The sequence below is a fragment of the Primulina eburnea genome, chromosome 2, assembly GCF_022965805.1.
Source record: "Primulina eburnea isolate SZY01 chromosome 2, ASM2296580v1, whole genome shotgun sequence".
NCBI classification, from domain to species: domain Eukaryota; kingdom Viridiplantae; phylum Streptophyta; class Magnoliopsida; order Lamiales; family Gesneriaceae; genus Primulina; species Primulina eburnea.
The window spans coordinates 44,867,738-44,887,299 of NC_133102.1; the positions used below are offsets into that span (position 1 = coordinate 44,867,738).

Sequence of the window (19,562 nt, forward strand, 5' to 3'; positions counted from 1 at the left end):
GTTTTTACTGTCTGTACAAACAGTAAATAGCGTTCGCGTTTGAACATTGACTCGCATCTCATTGAAGGGAAAGGCTATTCTTATTTATTTATTTATTATTATTATTATTATTATTATAACTAACAGACAACTACACATTAGACAGTACCTAACACGTAAGTATGACGTAACCTTTCATGGCATACGATGGCCCGAGTATTTAAATATCATAATAATTTAAATTATTGAGAAAACTAAATATTTTTGTCAAGTTCCTAAATGGCGTGAAGCATTATGATCCGGCTTCAAGCTGTATAAATTTAAGTGCTTACGTTTCTAGATTTTTTTATAATTTTTATTTTAATTATATCAAATAATTAATAGATTAAATGATACGTAAACGTAAACGTAAACTTTTTAATAATAAATGCATAAATATTCAAGTCATCGAACCATTCCTCTCAAAATCACAAATTATGTGGAAAACATTTGTGCCGCTCGTTGTTGGATCAAGTTTCATTTATTGGTCTTAAAGAAAGGAAGGGTTCTGCACAAAATTAATTTCATTGCATTTAACTTTTTTTGTTTATAAATAAATATTTTTTTATTTAATAAAAATATTATTAAAAGAATTACGCTTTTAGCATTTTTTTTACAGTCAATCAAAGAGTTGACATTTTTTAACAATTTTTTTGTTCAAATCGAAACTTTTTCCTCACGTTTAATTGTGCTTAATCGATGTTTTTTTTTTATCGTTTTTTTAGAATTTTCCCAAAAAACAATAAAAATGTATAATTAAGATAGTGTATTAATAACATATAAATTATTATATTATTTAAAGAAATTTAGTTATACAACTTTTAACTAAAAAATAATCATGATATTAGTCATTTAAAAATAAGGCAAAAACTTGTGTGAGACGGTCTCACGGGTCGAATATGTGAGACGGATCTCTTATTTGGGTTATCCATGAAAAAGTATCATTTTTTATGCTAAGAGTATTACTTTTTATTGTGAATATGGCTAGGGTTGACCCGTCTCACAGATTAGTATCCGTGAGACGGTCTCACATAAAACTCACTCTAAAAATAAAAGGAATCACACGCTCTACCTTTTTTTTTTTTGAATAATTAAAATTTACCAGTGGATTATTAAAAATAATAATCATATTTTTGTTGGTTGATTTGGTCTTATTAGATTTAACAAATTAAATAGTAGCACCAATTAAGGCTGTTACGCACCTACAAGTTAACTCAATATTTTATTCGGCTAAAAATGTGCCTCTCTGTGTTCCAATCTTATCAAAAGGTGTGATTAAAAATAAATAAAATTGGTGATTTGTAAAAATTAATTTGTTTTGCATACAATATTTTGCTTTTAGCCGAAATCGGAATTGTATTATCTATATGTTTTCCATCATTAGGGGTTGCAGGAATGTTCTCCAAATTAGGCTTGAAATGCAGATCACAACCATAATGTAATTTCATCATCAGGGGTTGCAGGAATTTGCTATAATTATTATGTGAAATGATTAAATTTATCTCAGAAAGTAGGAGGCCATTCTCCATTATGAGGTCGCTGTTCAAAAGTTTTTTTGGACAAAAAATGTATCAATCGGAAGTATACGAAAAGAACGAACAATTTTACTTGCTCATTCTCAGTTATTTCAGCTAAATGTTGACTAATACATATGAAAAAGGAACATAGCTCTCAAAAAGTTTGGAAAGTTACCCTGAAATAATATTATCAAATCAATTCTCGATTTTCTGCCTACAAAATTGGTATCTGAAAGGACAGTTTGGCCTGGCCAAATGTCACATTACAACACCCTCCATATTGTGGAGAGCTTTTCTCGCAATCTTGAACTTTTTTGTCAAGGAACTTTGGCTACTCAGAACATACTTGGTGATGAAGAACTCGATCCCGTTCCTCAGAGATTCATACTCAGGAATGGTAGCAATACGCGTAAAAACATTCCAGACGAGTTTATCTGGAAACTCGAGTATGGCCTCAAATAAAACCCGGAAATGCATAATCCTTTTGGGAGTCGGATGGATGGCGTCGTTTAACTCAACTGCCTTCAAAACTGCTAATGAAAGACTAAAACATGCAACCATTTCGACAACAAATTTAGCTAGGTGCATGGATCTGATCAATGGCATTGAATCCAGTTCCTTGAAATGATCCCACAAACAGTACTGTGAAATTTAAACAAAGGGATAAGATAAGTTAAAGAAATGCTAAAAAAAGAAGTGGAATGACCAGTTTTCCCATTATCACACGGAAATAGTAAAGCCACGGCAAGATGCATATAGGCCACGACTTTCAGTAATCTCAGATTTGTTTCCATTAAAGAATATTCAACAGCAAATGCCATAAATGGAAAATCAATGCCGAGTAAAAATACATAAAGGAGCGGCTATATCAACAAAGATGCTTAGTTCGTGTTCACATTCACATCGAATTTAAAAAAATTGCAGAATACTTCCATCACTCACAGCTAGCTACTTGCACAGTATGAAAGTTCAAAAAATAATGCTGAGTCTTAGATCTTAAATGAAAAATTCTTGACAACAGTGTTCTAAAAAACGCCGCCTAGGCGATGGGCAATTTATTTTTGGAGAGCTGTAGCCAGAATAATCGGCTGCCTAGGCGAAGACCATAAATCCGAATAGGCGGGCCTCCGTCTAGATTTTTTATTTTTTTAAAAAAAATAAAAGATTTATTGGCCAACTTATCGGTTTTCTTCTCCATTTTCTTCCCCAACTATCGAACGAGAGAAACTCAGAAAAGAACCCAGCGAGAATTACTGAGAAATTTTCATCCCTCGCCGCCCTCGCCCTCGCCGTCTGCTCAGTCTCAAAGATTGCTCACTCACTATCCCTTCTGCAAGTTCTGGATGCTCTTGGCCCAAATGGCTGCGGCAAATCAACCCTTTTAAAAGTATTCAGCACTCGATTCTTTTCAAATTTTCGAGTTTTTTGTTCTGTTAGCAGTTTTTTATATTGTTATTTTCTAGTGAAATTAACAGCTCTCGGAGGGAAATTTTATAGCTGTATGGTTTGTGCATCAGTTATTTTGCTGGCTTTGCCATTCATGCTCGAACTTGATATATTGTTTACTCTAGTATTATGTTTGGTGCCTTATTTTCTTACATCTTAGTTATTGTTGTGTATTATTCTGCTTTCCATGGCTTCCAAGCCTGTTAACTTTTGTGGATCAGAACTCGGTGTTATATTTCTTTTCTGTAATTTATACAGATTTTAGGTAGATTATTGAATCCAAATGGTGGGTTATTGCTGACGAACTGAAAACAGGAGTAGGTGATGTGAAAAGGCTATATGTAAAGAGAAGATTCAATCAGTGTGCACGAAAATGTAGTCTGATGGGTGTATGAGTCCGGTATTCCTTTTCATGTCATTGACAATGATAGCTTCAAGAGGTTTATGGAAACGGTTGTCCAATTTGGCCCCGGTTATCGTCCTCCAACCAATGTTGTAAATGGCGAAAGACGGTGGCGGGGCGTTCATTGACCACCTATTGCCTCAGCAGCCGCCGCCTAGCGGTTGAATTTTTTTAGCAATTTTTTATAGGTAATTATATATATCATGCAATGTAATTACAAATAATCATAATTTTTTATGTAATTTATGTAATTAAATAATGTTTATGTACAGAAAAGTTTCATACAATATAATACAATCTAGTCAACGTGTAAATAAATATATAAATGCAAACTCGCAATATAATTAAGGTGGTGGCTAATGGTCGCGACGGCCGGTGGCAGTTAGGCAGGTGGTGGCTGATGGTGGACACTTGGCACCATAAGTAAATACAAAAGATAGAGGTATTTTAATTATATATAGGGTTTTAAAATTGATTGATTTTAGCTAATTTTTAAAATTATTTGAACATGCGGACAAGTGCATTGAAGAAGTTGGGCCACAATATATAGTTCAAGTGGTAACAAACAATGTTCAAATAATATGGCGGCGAAAGACTTGTTCCAGGAGAAGAGGCCACATATATTTTGGACTTCATGTGCAACTCACACCGTGAATCTTATGCTTCAAGGAATTGGGAACTAACCTAAGTCCAAAAGGGTGATTGAGGAAAAAGCTTCACCATCTTTATTTATGCACATCACAAAAAAAAAATTGTCAATGATGAGTAAGTTTACCCAAAATAGACATTGTGAGGCTGGGAGTGACAAGATTTGCAACCGTTTTTCTAGCTTTGCAAAGCTTGATGGAGAAGAAAAGTGAACTGAGAGCTATGGTTGCTAGTGAAAAATGGAATGTATGCAAACATTCAAATATTGTAAAGGGAAGGCAGCATATAATACCGCTTTGAGTGCCTATGAGGTAAGTTTTTGCTTGAAGCTGTTTGCTCCTTTAGTTAAGGTGTTTCGTCTTGTTGATGGGGATAAGAAACCATCTATGGGTTTTTTGTATGGTGAATTACTTAAGAGCGAGAAAAGAGATTAAAGTGTGATTCAAAAATCTAGAGCTTCACTATCATCCCATTGTTGATATTATTGACGAGAAAAGTAGTAATCGGTTTGATAGTCCACTACATTTAGACGCCTACCTCTTGAACCCTTATTTCTCGTTCAATGACCGGAGCATAGGAAATTGTTCAATAAAGAGGGTAGATTTGGAAGAGCATTTGTTAAGGCGAGATGTGCAAATGATGAAGAGAAATATGATTCAGGTAAGAAATAAGTATTAAGTAATAATTGCTTACTCTATTTTGTAATTTTTATTGCCAGTTTTTTGGTTTACTAATTGTTATTGTTTGATTAGTTTATTTAATTGGTTAGTGATGACTAATAAAATCCTTTCTTTAACTACAAGTTCTTCTGGTTGCGACAGAAATTGAAGTACTTTGGAGGGGGTAAATACTTAATTACTTATTGTGTACTAATTATTAAATTTTTAAATATGTATTCAATAGTAATATTTTTCTTTAATGCAGATCCATACAAAGAAAAAAATAGACTAGATATCGAAGCTTTGAACAATTTAGTCTATGTTCAATCCAATACCAAGATCATCAAGAAAAGAAAAAAAAGTGGATGTGTTACTTGCTAGTGAAGTAGCTATGGCACAAGGATGAATGGTTGAAGGTGGAAAATGGAATTGAAATGTTGAAGATATAAGGGAACTTCCCGAATAAGAATTTGTATCGGATGGAAAGGAGGAGATGTCATGGATTTTGAGTTTGAATTCGATACACAGAAAGTGATGGAAAAATATGGAGATGAACAAGAAGAATTAGATGTTTAATCTTAATATCCATATATTATGTTGGAAAAATGTTGAAGATGTTTAAGTCTCATGGTATGAAGGCTGTAGTAAACATATGATATATAAAAATTTATTAATATCTATACAATATTATAGCAAGTGTAAAACTCATGAATGTTCCAAGGTGTTGTTAAGGGTTAAAAAAAACTGCCTAGGCGGTGGGTAGGCGTCCACCGCTTTTTAAAACAATGCTTGACAGGGACCGATAAAGCAGGTATTACCAACTCCAATCTCATAAAAGTTCCCTATAACTTTTTATCTCCATTACTGCTAAACTATGAGTTCATTTCAATTCCAGATTCTAAATAACTACCGCAAAGGTCTGAAATACTTGGTACTTCAATCTCTCAATTATTGAGTAAGTGGTTAAACTAGATAAAGACATCCAGATACAGAAATCAAGAAGTCCTACCTGCAAAGTGAACCTGTGGTTTTTGTCGAAGCTGCACAATTTAGATGCAAGAAGACAGTAGTACTTGTTAAATATTTTTTCCTGCAGACAACACTCCACAAGTACCCGCATGATCTCTCGATCCTAAACATAAATGTATAAAAGATGAGACAAATTTTGAAATATCAGATAAACAATTAAGAAAACCGAATACGTATATGGAACCTGCTTCCCCAGTAACTCTAGTCTCAGAAGTTTCTCAAATGCATCAATGTAATCCTCGGCACTCATAATTATGCAAAAAATTGCTCTTCTTGCATCTGTATTCATCTTTTGCGCTGCAGCAAGCTGTAGCATCTTTTTGGTTTCAGGAATCTCCTTATCGATTGCTCCGGCAACGTCTTCGAGGTTATCTATACCTGAAGCAATAACCTCATACAACCACCATTGGCCTTTCTTGTAGGGATCAAGAAGCTGACTCCATTTTAACCCTCGAATTAATATATCATCTACTTTTAACTGCAAAAATAATAGAACGTTACCAAAAGACCATTGGCATTCATCACAAAAAATGGCAAATCACATTTTTTCATTATCTATATCTATTTAATATGGAAGAAATAAATAGAAAAAACTTCAGAAATATTTTAAACTATTTTTCAGGCCATTATTATTATGTTACAACTTGTGTGTTTCGCTGAGTAATCAAGCTAATGCTTTCTTTCACAAATTTCAACATTTAGTAAACTTTGTCATACTGCATAATTAAGTCTTGCAGCTTTTTCCAACAAAGTGCTTGATCATTGTTCCAGGCCATCTTAGATCAACCAAAACATAAGACATAAAAAATTACCAGAATTCAACACGTTGCCTGAGACAAATAACTGTGAAAATATGGGGGAAATTGGAAAGATACTAATATACTGGAAAGCAGACAAAAAAGGGTGTAGCTTGCAGCTGGGTCCATAACAGTAGACACGAGACAAAAGAATGATAACATGAAATTAATAAGCTATAAGAATCAAAATAGGAATGGCAGGGTTTTCAAATGCATTAACGCCCATCCACTCATGTAAAATGTCTTATGGAAGTAATTCATGATGCAACAGATAGTATTAAACAGGAGGGAAAACATAAGCCAGTGGACACCTTTTGTAGCCACTTCTTTACTTGGGTATACTTTGGAGTAATTTCCTCGGATCTTTTTCTATTGTTCTTGATATCGTAAATAGTTTCAAGCATAAACCTCATCTGAAGAACATGATGAACATCAATTGATGTTTGAAGCAGATATGATTCAGAAAATACTGAAAAAAATATGTACTCTGTTACAGCTCCAATTTGATTGCCCCTCTTCAGAAGATGCCTTCAAATAATTTGCCCTACTCTGAACACTTGAGATTAAGTTTTTCATTTCACTAGGATCATCTCCTCGTAATTTCATGCCACAACCTATCAGAAGCAAGAAATTTTATGAGAAGCTAGCCCAATAAACGACAACCAAGTTCATTTAAAGAATAAAGAATACAATAAATAGCTGGCTGTCAAAAGACATGACAATAAGTATATACAAACATGTTGGTAAAGACATTCTGCAAATAGGAAAAGAAAGTTAGAACAAATAATATTTCCAACAAAGAAGCTCCAAGATGTTGTGTTTGTGTATCTAGTACATTATGGAAATATCAAGCTATCACATAAAGAATCTATGAACTTTTGGTGCAATTACTTTAACTTCAGTGTTCCCTTCACATAGACTTTTCCTTTATAATTGTAAATAATTGACAACCAGAACTACTTGAATAGTTGAGCAGTGGAAAAGTTTACGGTTTCAAGCATAAACAAATACAAACAACGCATTTCTGAAACTGATCTTTCATATCTATCACTGAAAAAAGGGTTCTTGTTTAAGATGAGGTGATATTGGCAAACAGGCACAAAAACAAAGGTTAATTAACATCATAGTTATTAAAGACACTCGCCTGGCTGCGCCAATAACCCAGGCGCAACACTTTAAACAAGTGTGCCCTTTAGGCGTGCCTAGGCAGATGGGAGGCGCAGAAGCATGTGCCTGGTTGCTGTGTATTGAGATTTTGTGAATACACATAAAATAATTCAACCAAACAAATTTTAAAGCCCAATAGCAAAATTCTGCCTGTTTAATGTTTAAAAAACCCTATATGCATATGTTTCATCTCCCTCGTGCTCAAATTCTCTCTGCATCTACACGAGTCGCTAAATTGAAGAGTGCAACTGCGCAGCAGCTGACCTTCCATCGAGGAAATAATAATACTCAGCTTTGTTTCTGTCATTGAAGGTTAGCATAATTATTCCTCAGTTCTGTTTCTGTCAAAAATTCAGTCATTTATGTGTAACAGATGTAGTTAGAGATTGGAAGTTTGTTAGGTCGGGTCATTAGTTTTGAAGGTCTTACAGTTTAGAACATGAAGATGATGGAGTTAGTTGAAAGCGGATTTCTTATCCGCGATCAATTGTAAACCAAAACATTATTAATATATAATATTCTAGTTTTCTATCAAAAAAAAAAAAAGTTCTGTTTCTGTCAAAGTTCAGCAATTATTCCTCAAAGGTTAGCACCAAGTTATCATGATATGTGAGAACAGCAATACAGCCACTACTCAATTTTGTTTTTGTCAAAGTTCACTAGATGATGATGTTCCTTATTTCAATATATTTACACTTTGTATTTCAGCAATATATTTATATTTTATAATTTGTATTTAATTTATGTAATATCTTAGTATAAATCACTTTATACATATGATGAATTTTAAATGCGCTTTACTTCTACTTTGGTAAAGCCTGCGCCTCAGGCTCCTGGCGCTTTAGTGTGTCTTGCACCGTAAATAACTACGATTAACATCCAAAGCCATAAAAGGTTTGATCGCTGTCAAAAAACATTGGGAAAAAATGAACTTACATTGTAAAACTGTTTTGATTGTAGAAACATCAAGCTCTGTTAACCGCTTGCTTAGAATGACCAAGAAATCATACATCAACTCACTGGAAATTGTCAAAGACAGAGCTTATCAATGGGTAAAAATATGCACATACAAAAATAATCATTGTTTAGACAAGAATAAAGTTTAAGTGTCAAATATTTAAGTCATTGATGGAGGGATTATTGATTATTCATTTGAAAAAGTACAATGGCAGAGTTCAATAGCAAACACAACTTTTTTGGTAAAGTCAATGACGTAACTACAAATAAGAGTACAACAAGAATCACAAATTTCCAAAAGTTAGATGCTCAAGAAAATATTTTCAAGAGACAGCTTAACTTCTCCCACCTCATAAATTACCTTGAGCAGACTCCAAAAACATATAAATTTGATAGTAGAAGAGCCAGATTCTGTAAGGAAATTTTGTCCTCCTTCAAATACTCTTCCTGAAAATAGAACAAAAAATAGCCTTAGTTGAATGAACATAGGAGCTGGTCACATTCCACAACTAATTACACATAATTTTGAACTACATAATCAATGTCTTTTCATTAATTGCAGAACTGATTACTTAGAATATAATGACATAAATACAAAGGTGTAAAACATGCTCTAAAAATAAGCACCTCAAAACGTTTTGCCAGGCATGACAGAAGCTTGGCCCCAAAGTCAATCCCAACCAAACAAGCCATGCCAGCAACAGAAGCAGCAAAAATAGCTGCATGCCTTTGAAAAGAAACACGAAGCGAGGTTCTGTGTCAGCAAAAATGATAAAATAGAAGCTAATTGATAGGAATCATAAAAAAACTAAATAATATTTGACTTTAAATATCATTCAACGGCAAGTAAAAGTCAAAAAGATTACAAGTGCAGATCATCAACACTTGGGTAAAAGCTCAGATGGTAATAGTGGGATGTACCAGAAGCAGTAAAGAAAAAAATGAGTTAAAGCAAAAAACAGCAAAATAAATGGCATTAACTTCCAAAAATACAATTAATTTCTTATTCTTGCATGGTTTATCACCTGCATGTTCGAAAATCTGTTCACTTTATACTTTGTGCACAATTGATTCCTGCAAGCCTTTATACAAGAATAATTTTTTTTTTGATAGAAAACTATTTGAATATATAGAAAATTTTAGATAAGTTATAATAAACAGACAGAGGATAAGTAATCCGCTGTGAACTCAAATCCTTCTTAACGTAGCCTACTACGTCAAGAAAATTCTAAAGACTATTGTTGATGCATTACAAACTTCAAATCTCTAACCACATCGTTTATGCTCAAATGACTAAATTCTTTCAATCTCGTCGTCCAAGTTGCAATCCTGAATTTCGATTTGTCCCAAACTTGATCAACTGAGTCTTGTTCATCTTGAAAAATTCTTTTATTCCTTTCCAACCACAAGGACCAAAAGATGCAATGTATAATCATGTGCCAGAATTCTTTGAGAGCTGATGGCAGTGGACAATCTGCATGGTTTGATACCGGAGGAATATTAGCAGGCCCAAATGTTGAAAATATTGGGCCAAGAAAGAGGCCTATAAAGGAAACCCAACAATTTATAAAGCATAACAGAGGAGATAGAAAAAGCAAGTGGGAGGGAGCCGGTAGTTTGTTATGCAAGGTGGGGTGGGAAAAGGAGATGAATAGAGATGGGGGATGGAGTGAGTATGTCAAATATTGCTATGTGAATGCTAGATAAGCTAGGGCAAAAGGGAGTATTTCCTTCTTGAGAGTAGGGGTGAGAATCATTTATACCAGCAATATAATTCAATACATTTTACGTTCATAACATATTAGTTCCATTCATCAATTTTTTCTATTCGAATATCCTATTTATGTTAACTATTGATGACTGCGTTAGAACCATATACAGAAATTCTCCAATAATGTGTCAACCAAAAGATACATCTGACTGGCGCAAAAAGTTGTAAACTTCTAATTCATTGATAGTTCAACTGGGGGCAAATGAGGGAAAAAAGAGGAAACAATAAGAAACTTAGAGGAGGCATCAAACTCAACTGTTCGAAGCCACTTATCTCCCTAGAACATGATCTGACAACCTCTTCACACACAATTTGAGAGTAAACATTGTGGCCAGCTGACTGCATATAGATCAAGTTATCAGAGAATGGAATACCAACAAACGATAGTTGAAAAAGTGAAATTAACACTCCAAATATCATATAAATAGATGATACAAAATGAATATAGTAATATGCGGCTTACTTGAATACATCTGAAGACTTCACCCGTAATAGATTCAGCGTCAGAAAGCTTATTTAATATCCCTGAAGAAAAACAAGTAAATCAAGAGATATAACATCATGGTGAAGAGATCATACACTTTAGTTATTGTCAAGTGCACTGCACCTTCACTTATTTATTTATTGGTATAAATTGACAATCATGCACTTTATAGAATAATTCTCAATCTAAAACAAAGCCACCTCAAACTTTAGTAGCTAAAAAATTATATTTACTAACATTGTACACATGAAAAGAATTCAAAATAATTTCTTTAACTTTAAAATTTACGAAAAAACAAAAGAGGGTATACCAGGCATTTTGCCAAAGTGAGAGAACGTGGAGTGCACTCGACAAGGAAAAAGGCGAGCATCTCTCAATTAGTACAAAATTAAAAGGAATCAACATGTCAAGGTAAATTTGTACCTCGTACTTGGAGACGTAGTCGATCGTATTCTTCTGATTCATCTCCACCATGAGATCTAAGATGAGGATGCAAATATTTTGTTGGTGCCTCGTTTGGAAAGTTTTCCAGCACCACATCAGCGAAAGATGATTCAACCTTATCAGAGGTTCTAATATCTGAATCATTTGCTAGTTCGGTTTTTTGTTCTTTTTTGAGTCGCTTACAAGTTTTAAGTTTTTCAGCTGAAAATTGGTTATCGAGGCCTTTCCTTCCTTTCACCTTTTTGGTATGATTTGGTAAGATCACCTCATCAACCACATTGTTATGCTCCTCAAAACTACCAACAGAATCAAGAACAGAAGGTATTCCCTCGATTAATGAGTCAATATCATCATTGGCGGCACTCAACCTCCCATTTTTCACCTTGAGTCTCTTCGCAAGTTTCCTCTCAAATCTTAAATCATCCTCTGCAGATAAAGACCTTCCTCCCATCTCCATTTCAAGATACTGGCTGAAACCGCTTTTCGAACACCCTCCTGTCTTAATTTTGGAAACTGCTATTGTAGAAAGTTGTCCACTGCAAAAATGAATATCTAATAATCAGAAAGCACAAACTACGCTGAATTAAATTTTCATTGAAACGGATCAATTAGAAGCAAACAAAACAGGGCATATAAACAAAATGAACCCAAAAGCTATGCAGTGGTGGTCAGTGGTCACCAAAATATCTTAAGAACAGAACCAAAACAAGACCATATCATAGAGGCATTCGTGTCTGCTGAGATAATCAAATAACTTATACAGTTAACATTTATCCGGGTATAAATCATAAACATATACAGAAGTTTTAGCATCAGCACAACAAATTAAAACATAAATTACGGAAAACGCCGATTTCATGCAATTATAACATATATAAGCCACCGTAACAGAAAAATTGGAGATCAAACCAATAAAAAAACCAGAGCACCAGGAACAAAACACGAAAAAACAGCGAAGGAATAAATCCCAAAAATCAGAATAAAACACGCGGCATGTTCTCTTTTCGAAACACCTTAAAAATCCTGATCCGAAACCCTAAATATCTGGTTGCGCAAATATCCAATAAATCAACATACGCACATCAAACACTACTCCGATCTAGAAAAAGAACAGGACCAATCTAGAGTGTCGCAACTTGTAAGTGAGAAACGGTACCGCGTCGGTTTTACAATATGAACGGAGGAAACAGGCGCTCCTTCTCAATCCTACCAAATTTGCAATCGTGAATCGTGCGAGAGAGATATAAAAGGGGAGAAACAGCCTCGCTTCCCAGAATCGAGAAACCTAGGAAAACAAAAGAGGGCTTATTCTATAGTTGATCTGGGTATTTATATTACAAGGTCGGGCCATCAGAGACGCGTGGTTGGTTTATTTTTACCGCATCATTGGAGCCGACGCAAGGATAAAACATTTTTTTTCCTTAAAACATTTCAAAATAACACTTTTAGTCCTTCAAAGTTTTTAATTTTATAGATAAATATAATTGTAATGACTAATTTATAATATTTATTAAATTTTAGGGACACAAAAAAAGCATAAAAATTAGTAAATAGAAATATTATGGAAATATGAAAATATAAATATTGTTATTTTGTGATATTTTTCTTACATAAAAAAGAAGACAGCATAGTTGTTTTGTAAACAAGAACTATCTATATATTTTTACTTTGGAATTTTACATGAAAAATACACAAATTCGTTTTTTTATCAAGTTTTATTTTAAAAAATAAATAATATTTATTTAAAAAAAATTGATTACTTGATTTAAAAATAATCAAATTATATAATCGTTTGTTATTTTAAATAAGCTTGAAAATTTTATATTAGTACGTTAAACATCAAAGCATAAATTTATTCGTAAAAACTTATGTGAGACGGTCTCACGGGTCGTATTTGTGAGACGGGTCTCTTATTTGGGTCACTCATGGAAAAGTATTACTTTTTATGCTAAGAGCATTACATTTTATTGTGAATATGAGTAGGTTTGACCCGTCTCACGGATTATGACCCGTGAGACGGTCTCACATGAGACTCAGTCAAATTTATTACATTTATAAAAAAAAAAGCGACAAAATATAGTCTGTCAACCGAAATATTATTTACTATTTTATTATCTTTACCATGATTAGTTTTAAAAAAAAATGGTTCATTTTTTTGTCCTAAAATATAATAAATATCATAATTTAATCCTTTTCATTATATTTAACAATAAAATTGATGGTGAGAACTAATTTTATTACATTTTTAAAAGTGACTAAAAGTGTTTAATTAAAATATTCTAGAGGACATATCTTTTTTAGTAAAAAGAGAGTAGAAAGAATAAAAATTGAGTAGGTATCTTGTGAGACGTTTTCACGAATATTTATCTGTTAGACAGGTCAATCCAACAGATATTCACAATAAAAAGTAATACTATTAGCATAAAAAGTAATACTTTTTCATGGATGACCTAAATAAGAGATCTGTCTCACAAAATACGCTCGTGAGATCATCTCACACAAGCTTTTGTCCTAAAAATATTGGTTTTTCCTACTTTTTGTACACAAATATATTATGTGTGTGTGTGTGACACGAAATTTTTTATTGTTTACCAAACGATACCAACTTTGAAAATAAAAATATGACTGATAATCTAAACGCGTTGATATTTTGTCGTTTCTTAAATCCTTGCATCCTTCCACGGACAAAAATTGGGATATTTGGGAAAATAGACTTGGTCAAACTTTTTTTTAAAAAAATAACCCTCCCATGTAGTGAACAAATACACTATTGGAGGCTATTTTTTAAAAACAAAATTTGACAAGGGTTATAAAACAAAACAGCCCGTTCTATTGGGCCATTTTGTCTATATATTTTTCTCTCTTGTATATTCAGCCCATTTCTTAATTCCAAAAGCCCAAGCTGAAATTTCCCACCATGTCTCTGATAATTAAAGTTAGAAAACTGCTCCTGTCTCAGATTTCCTCTTCAATGGTAATCAGAAGTAGTTGCATTTTATTATCACTTGTCATTTCTAAATTGAATAAACTCTATGAGTTGTAACAAATCTCCAGTTCTTTGAAAATGTTGCTTGAGCAAGAGGGCTACCAATCTCTTCAATATCTCTTTTAAGGATATGTCGATTCCCTAACTTGTGCAGTGCAAATCTCCCTGGAATTATGAATGACGATCTTTTAGGACATTGATGGTTCTTCGACCTTGGGAAACATGTTCATCCAACCTACTGGTTCCTTGGCCTAGAATCTAACAATCCTCCAAGATATTGTTGATGTTTCAAACATGTATAAGATGATCCCTTGAGAAGTGGTTGATCTCTCGACTTTATAGTCTATGATCCCCGATAATATTGATGGTTTCTTGGCCCAGAAAAATTATGTAAATTTGTAAAAATTATATAGTCTATAACATATTGTCATAAATGTAGTATTTTTACTCACATTTAATATATTTGTTAACTTAAATAATATAACTTGATTTCATTTATCTGTTCAACGAATCGGATCTATAATAAAACTCATCATCTGATCCAAACATATCTCAAAAGAAAACAGACGCTTGTTATCCAACCCAACACCCATGTAACTTATCCAAACCCACTCCAAATACGACCTGGATCCATTTTTAATTAGGAGTAGGTCTTTTGTGAGACGGTCTCACGTATCTTTATCTGTGAGACGGGTCAACCTTACTGATATTCATAATAAAAATAATACTATTAGCATAAAAAGTAATAATTTTCATGGATAACCCAAATAAGAGATTCGTCTCACAAAATACGATCCGTGAGACCGTCTCACACAGGTTTTTATCAATTAATTATACAGAATTCACATTGCAAGCGCATAAAAAATGAAATTCAATGTATATTTCACAAATTTTCTATATTTAACAAAATTTTGATAAAAATATCCTTTTACTTGTAAAATAATCTATTTAAAATGATGGTTTTGTTGCTATTGGGTCTTTCTTCTATAATATTATTTATTTAATAGGCATAAATACCTTTTTTTTTTGCCATTACAATAATTACAAGCTAAAACATGCATGTGAGATGATCATGAAACCTTATTTAAATCTTTTCGATAATCTTAACTTTACTACTTTTTAAATCCATAACTCCTAGTTTCGTGAATTGATGTTTTTATTTAGATAAAAAAAACTTTTCAGTCGTGGGGTCAACGTGAATCAGGTTTGTCGTCAGTGTTCTTTAGCCCCGGAGAATAGTTTGCATGCTTTGTGGTTGTATAAGTGTTCGAGGGCCACTTGGAAATTATCTGTTATTTGGCCTCTTGTTGCTACTTTTGCAGATGTCTTTTGTTGGTTGGTTGACAGGGGTCCAACGAGGAGCTAGGGGTTTTTGCTGTGTTTTCATGGAGTCTCCGTAAGGATCGCAATAATTTCCTCTTTCAAGGTTTGCATCATGCACAAGGAAGTCATTGATATTGCTGGCAGACAGCGGAGTGCCTTTTTCAGTATTTCACCAGATTTGAGGAAACCCAATACCCGTCAGCGGCTGCCTCATGTTTGGAAACCGCCAGCCATAGGACAAATTAAAATTAATGTAGATGTTGCGGTTATATATTTATTCGCTGGATTTTTTTGGTGTTGGGGTGGTGTGTCGAGAATCCGAGGGTGTCGTTCTCTTTGCACGGATTAGTTGCTTTGTAGGGAATTTCTCTCCTCACCTGGCAGAACTCTTCGTGGTTTATGAAGGCCTTCTAGTAGCTCGCAATCTTCACTTACAACAATGGATTCTTGCAACATATGCTTTGTCCGTAATTAATGATACCCTTCTCAATGGATGCTCACATCGTCTCCTCTATCATTTCAGAAAGTTCGAGCATTAATGGAGATTTCGTTCAACATGGTCTCCTTGATGCTAATGTTGTGGCGCATGAATTGGCACAAAAGGCTTTACTCCTACACGAGAACTTTGAGTTTCAGTTTGCTATTCCGTAATTTTTTAAAGAATCTGTACATAAAGACTTTTATGTTGCTCTAATGAAATGTCGTTTCTACTCTCAAAAAAGAAAAAAATATAATTATTTTTCGATGTATTTCAATCCATTCAAGATTGAATGAGAATACATTATAATTTATGAAATAAAAAGAGTATTTAAACCATTTCTTATATTTATCGATAATGAGACATCACTTTCATTAAAAAAAATTAAACAAATAAGATTTTTAAAATAAAATAAACGTAGTAATCAGTTTTATGAGAAATTTTTCAAGGTGTGCTGGAGCATTTGGATCTATCGCAACCAATTTAATTTCAAAAATAAACGGAATTTTGCGCATAGTGTGATTGATTATGGCAGTGCTTTTTGGTTGGCGTTGTCTGAATGCTGGAGTATGCGTGCCTCTAATATGTATAGGCAACCTGTAGCAAGAATTTGGCAACCTCCCACGGACGGAACAATCAAGATTAATGTCGAAGCAGCGGTTCAACCTTTCATTCCTTATTTTTTTGTTAGACTAGTTGGTTGGGATGCCAATGGTGTTGTTCTTTTTGCTTGTGTTCGATATATTCCTGGTATTATGTCTCCTCATATGGCGGAAATGCATGTTGTCTAGCTAAGAAGGGATTCTAGCAGCTTCGCCGTCTCCTTTCACGACCATGGATCGTGGAGTCGGACACGGAATTAGTGGTTAAGACTATTCATCAATAAACCCCTTGGAGAGATTATTTAAGAATGACTCCGGGAGGAAGATCGATACCCGGAGCACGGCAAAGATCTGCCTCGACAATAATTTAGGCCACTCCTCACCCAAACCCTAGCCGATCACTTCCTCCTAGTCTTTGTATTTTACATGAAGTTGAGTTGTGGGGGAGGGGAGCGTTTCTTTTTCTTTATTTCAGATGAACTTAAATCAAAAGTGCAATTTTAATCACACTTATATGAGTGCTGAAACCTAACTCTTAAAAGTGCTAGAGGAATTTGTTATAGTGCTGAACTAAATCTTTGAAAGGGTTGAAATCTCAAAAAGGGCCGAACCTATAAAATTTCTCAAAAGTTTAGTATACGGCCGACTCCTTCAAGAAAATAAAAATTTTCTTTTCTTCAAATTTAAGACGTTATCTTGCCGTCCATGCATGGTATCTTTCTCCGGAATCTACTGCGAGTCCATCTCCTAAAAAAATCATGACTCCATAGAAAATATCGTTAAAATAAGGGTAATGTATAAATCAGTACCTATTAAAATTGAGTTTTGGTTTTAGTATCTGGAGAGAGAAAATTTCTTTAAAATTGACAAAAATACCCTTATTCCCTTTTTTGTTTTAATTGATTCTCGCGCTTCGCAAAATGGTATCAGAGCTTTAGGTTGATTTATTTCAAACACAAATTTTATTATAACTAGTAGTTGCCAACGCGGGTCACTAAAGTCACAATCAGAATGAAAGGATCCGAAGGAGGCTGGGCTTATCTTTTGAGCCCAGAGGTGCTGGTTCGAATCCTGCTCGTGACAAGCGAGGGATGCTCGCTAGCAGCTCAAGGGGATTGAAGGCTAAGGCAGGGCTCTTGTTGCAAAAGAAGGTCTAAAAAGGCAGCAAATTAATGACCCTACGGGACGAGGCGCTCCCTCTGCTTCCAACTCACCTCCTGGGTACCAGTATGCAACAAAAGTTTTAATTAACTCATAGGCAGCGACCGACCCCATAGTTTGGGGGCGGGAGCGAATCCTCTATCTCATTAACTTTAACAAACAGAAGCTAACTCTTCCTACGGTAACGGGGGCGCTGCTCTTTATACTTTAGGGACGGCTAACTCTCTGTCAGGTCTGATTGAAGGAAGCGGGTGGGAAATGAGTTGCATCGGGACAGGGAAATTACTTTAAAACTTACCTCGCCTAAGGATTAGAACCAGGGTTCGCCCCCCGCAGATCTAGAGAAAGCTTTTTGACTTCCTGCTGATCGGGAGGTGTTTCAGCTGGTACATTTTGGGGATTCGTTTTCCATCGGAACGGAATAGAGGTTGACCCTTCGAAGATCAAGGCAATACTCGAGATGCCACCTCCGATTACTCTGAAGCAACTAAGAAGTGTCATGGGCTTGATATCCTACATTCGCTTCTTTATTCCAAACCTCTCGAAGAAAGTAAAGCCCGTTCGTGATCTCCTCTCCTATGGAGACTCAGTTCTCCGTTCCGGCGTCACCTTCATTTACTGGGGTAAATCCCTATATGTCTGCACCATCTTTCCCCTATGCCCCACTCTTGGCTGCACCCTACACACTTGGTATCTATCAAGTTGGATCACACGAATTACCTGTTATGGAAGTATCAGTTTATGCCTGAGCTCGTTAGCAATGATCTATTGGGTTGAGGAGGAGAATTTCGAAAAAATTATGATCCCGAACTCAAGTTCGAGAAGAATAATTTACAAAAACTATTCCAATATTTTGGAATATAAACAAGAGCATCTAACCTTAGTTAGATATCAGGAGCAGCAAGGGACGCTAAAGCACCATCAGGTAAACTTATGATTTAAAATAATAAGTTTCTGGAAATAGTACTTGATTACTCTAAGCTCTCTTTAGATCTTAGAGAAATACAGAAAACGGTACAAAATTATAGCAATATGATATACTATGTATCTCAACGAGTTGAAAAATTCCTAGAAAAACAATAAGAAATTCTTGTAACATTAAATGATATTCAAACAAGAATTCAAAAACTAGAACAAAACCTAAGTTCTAGTAAAAGAACTTCTGAAGGAATGTTACCACCATCATTTGGTACCGAACCCTTATTACATCAAAGAGGGAAGAGCAAAGTGGTGCCAAAACCTTTAACTGAAGAAGAAAAGATGATCAATCTAATCAAAACAGTCTCAGAAAAGAAATTTATCTGATGACAACTTTAGAAATGATTGGTCTAGAAGATCTACAAGAGCTTGCAGAATCCTTTGCAAAGCTCAAAGTTGTAGATCTAAAGATGAACACAACTGGAGGTGAAACACCTGCCATAACTTGGTCATCTTCACAGGAACCATCAAGAGAAAGTGTGGGATCTCAGAATATAAATATGGAAGAACCCAATCAGACTTTTATACTAGTGGAGGATCACACCCAACGGGTACAAGGTCGAGGAAGAATCAAATTCCTTTGCACCAAACACCCTATGGGAAATCTGTTTTAAAACCAATACATCCTTATTGGGGTAAACTATTTTAATAGTCAAGACACAGAGAAGAAGAAGAAATATACTCAAGCTCTGTA

The 19,562-nt window shown here is 34.4% G+C and overlaps 1 protein-coding gene across 2 annotated transcripts; it reads right to left on the minus strand.

The window, feature by feature from the left end:
* Positions 1–1,600: 1,600 nt before the first annotated feature.
* On the minus strand, positions 1,601–12,691 carry LOC140823595 (uncharacterized). Of its 2 annotated transcripts, XM_073185015.1 has the most exons (13): positions 12,497–12,689; positions 11,615–11,876; positions 11,320–11,407; positions 10,876–10,937; positions 10,669–10,751; positions 9,269–9,368; positions 9,003–9,088; positions 8,621–8,703; positions 7,004–7,131; positions 6,829–6,930; positions 5,905–6,198; positions 5,701–5,823; positions 1,601–2,177 (listed from the first exon to the last, which is right to left on the minus strand). In XM_073185015.1, exons 2-13 carry the CDS (start codon positions 11,795–11,797, stop codon positions 1,794–1,796), a joined length of 1,716 nt encoding a protein of 571 aa, XP_073041116.1. In that variant the 5' UTR covers positions 11,798–11,876; positions 12,497–12,689; the 3' UTR covers positions 1,601–1,793. The 2 variants fall into 2 exon arrangements, with proteins under 2 accessions (XP_073041116.1, XP_073041115.1); XM_073185014.1 differs by having other exon boundaries at positions 11,320–11,876; positions 12,497–12,691.
* Between the last annotated feature and the right edge of the window lie 6,871 nt (positions 12,692–19,562).

Excerpts from the sequence above, each read along its gene's own strand:
- LOC140823595 (XM_073185014.1), bottom strand. The coding sequence starts at position 11,797 with ATGGAGATGGGAGGAAGGTCTTTATCTGCAGAGGATGATTTAAGATTT. Across the intron at positions 7,132-8,620 it reads AATCAAAACAGTTTTACAAT|GTTGTGGCATGAAATTACGA; the intron begins GTAAGTTCATTT and ends TGCTTCTGATAG. Across the intron at positions 6,199-6,828 it reads TAAAGAAGTGGCTACAAAAG|TTAAAAGTAGATGATATATT; the intron begins GTGTCCACTGGC and ends TTATTTTTGCAG.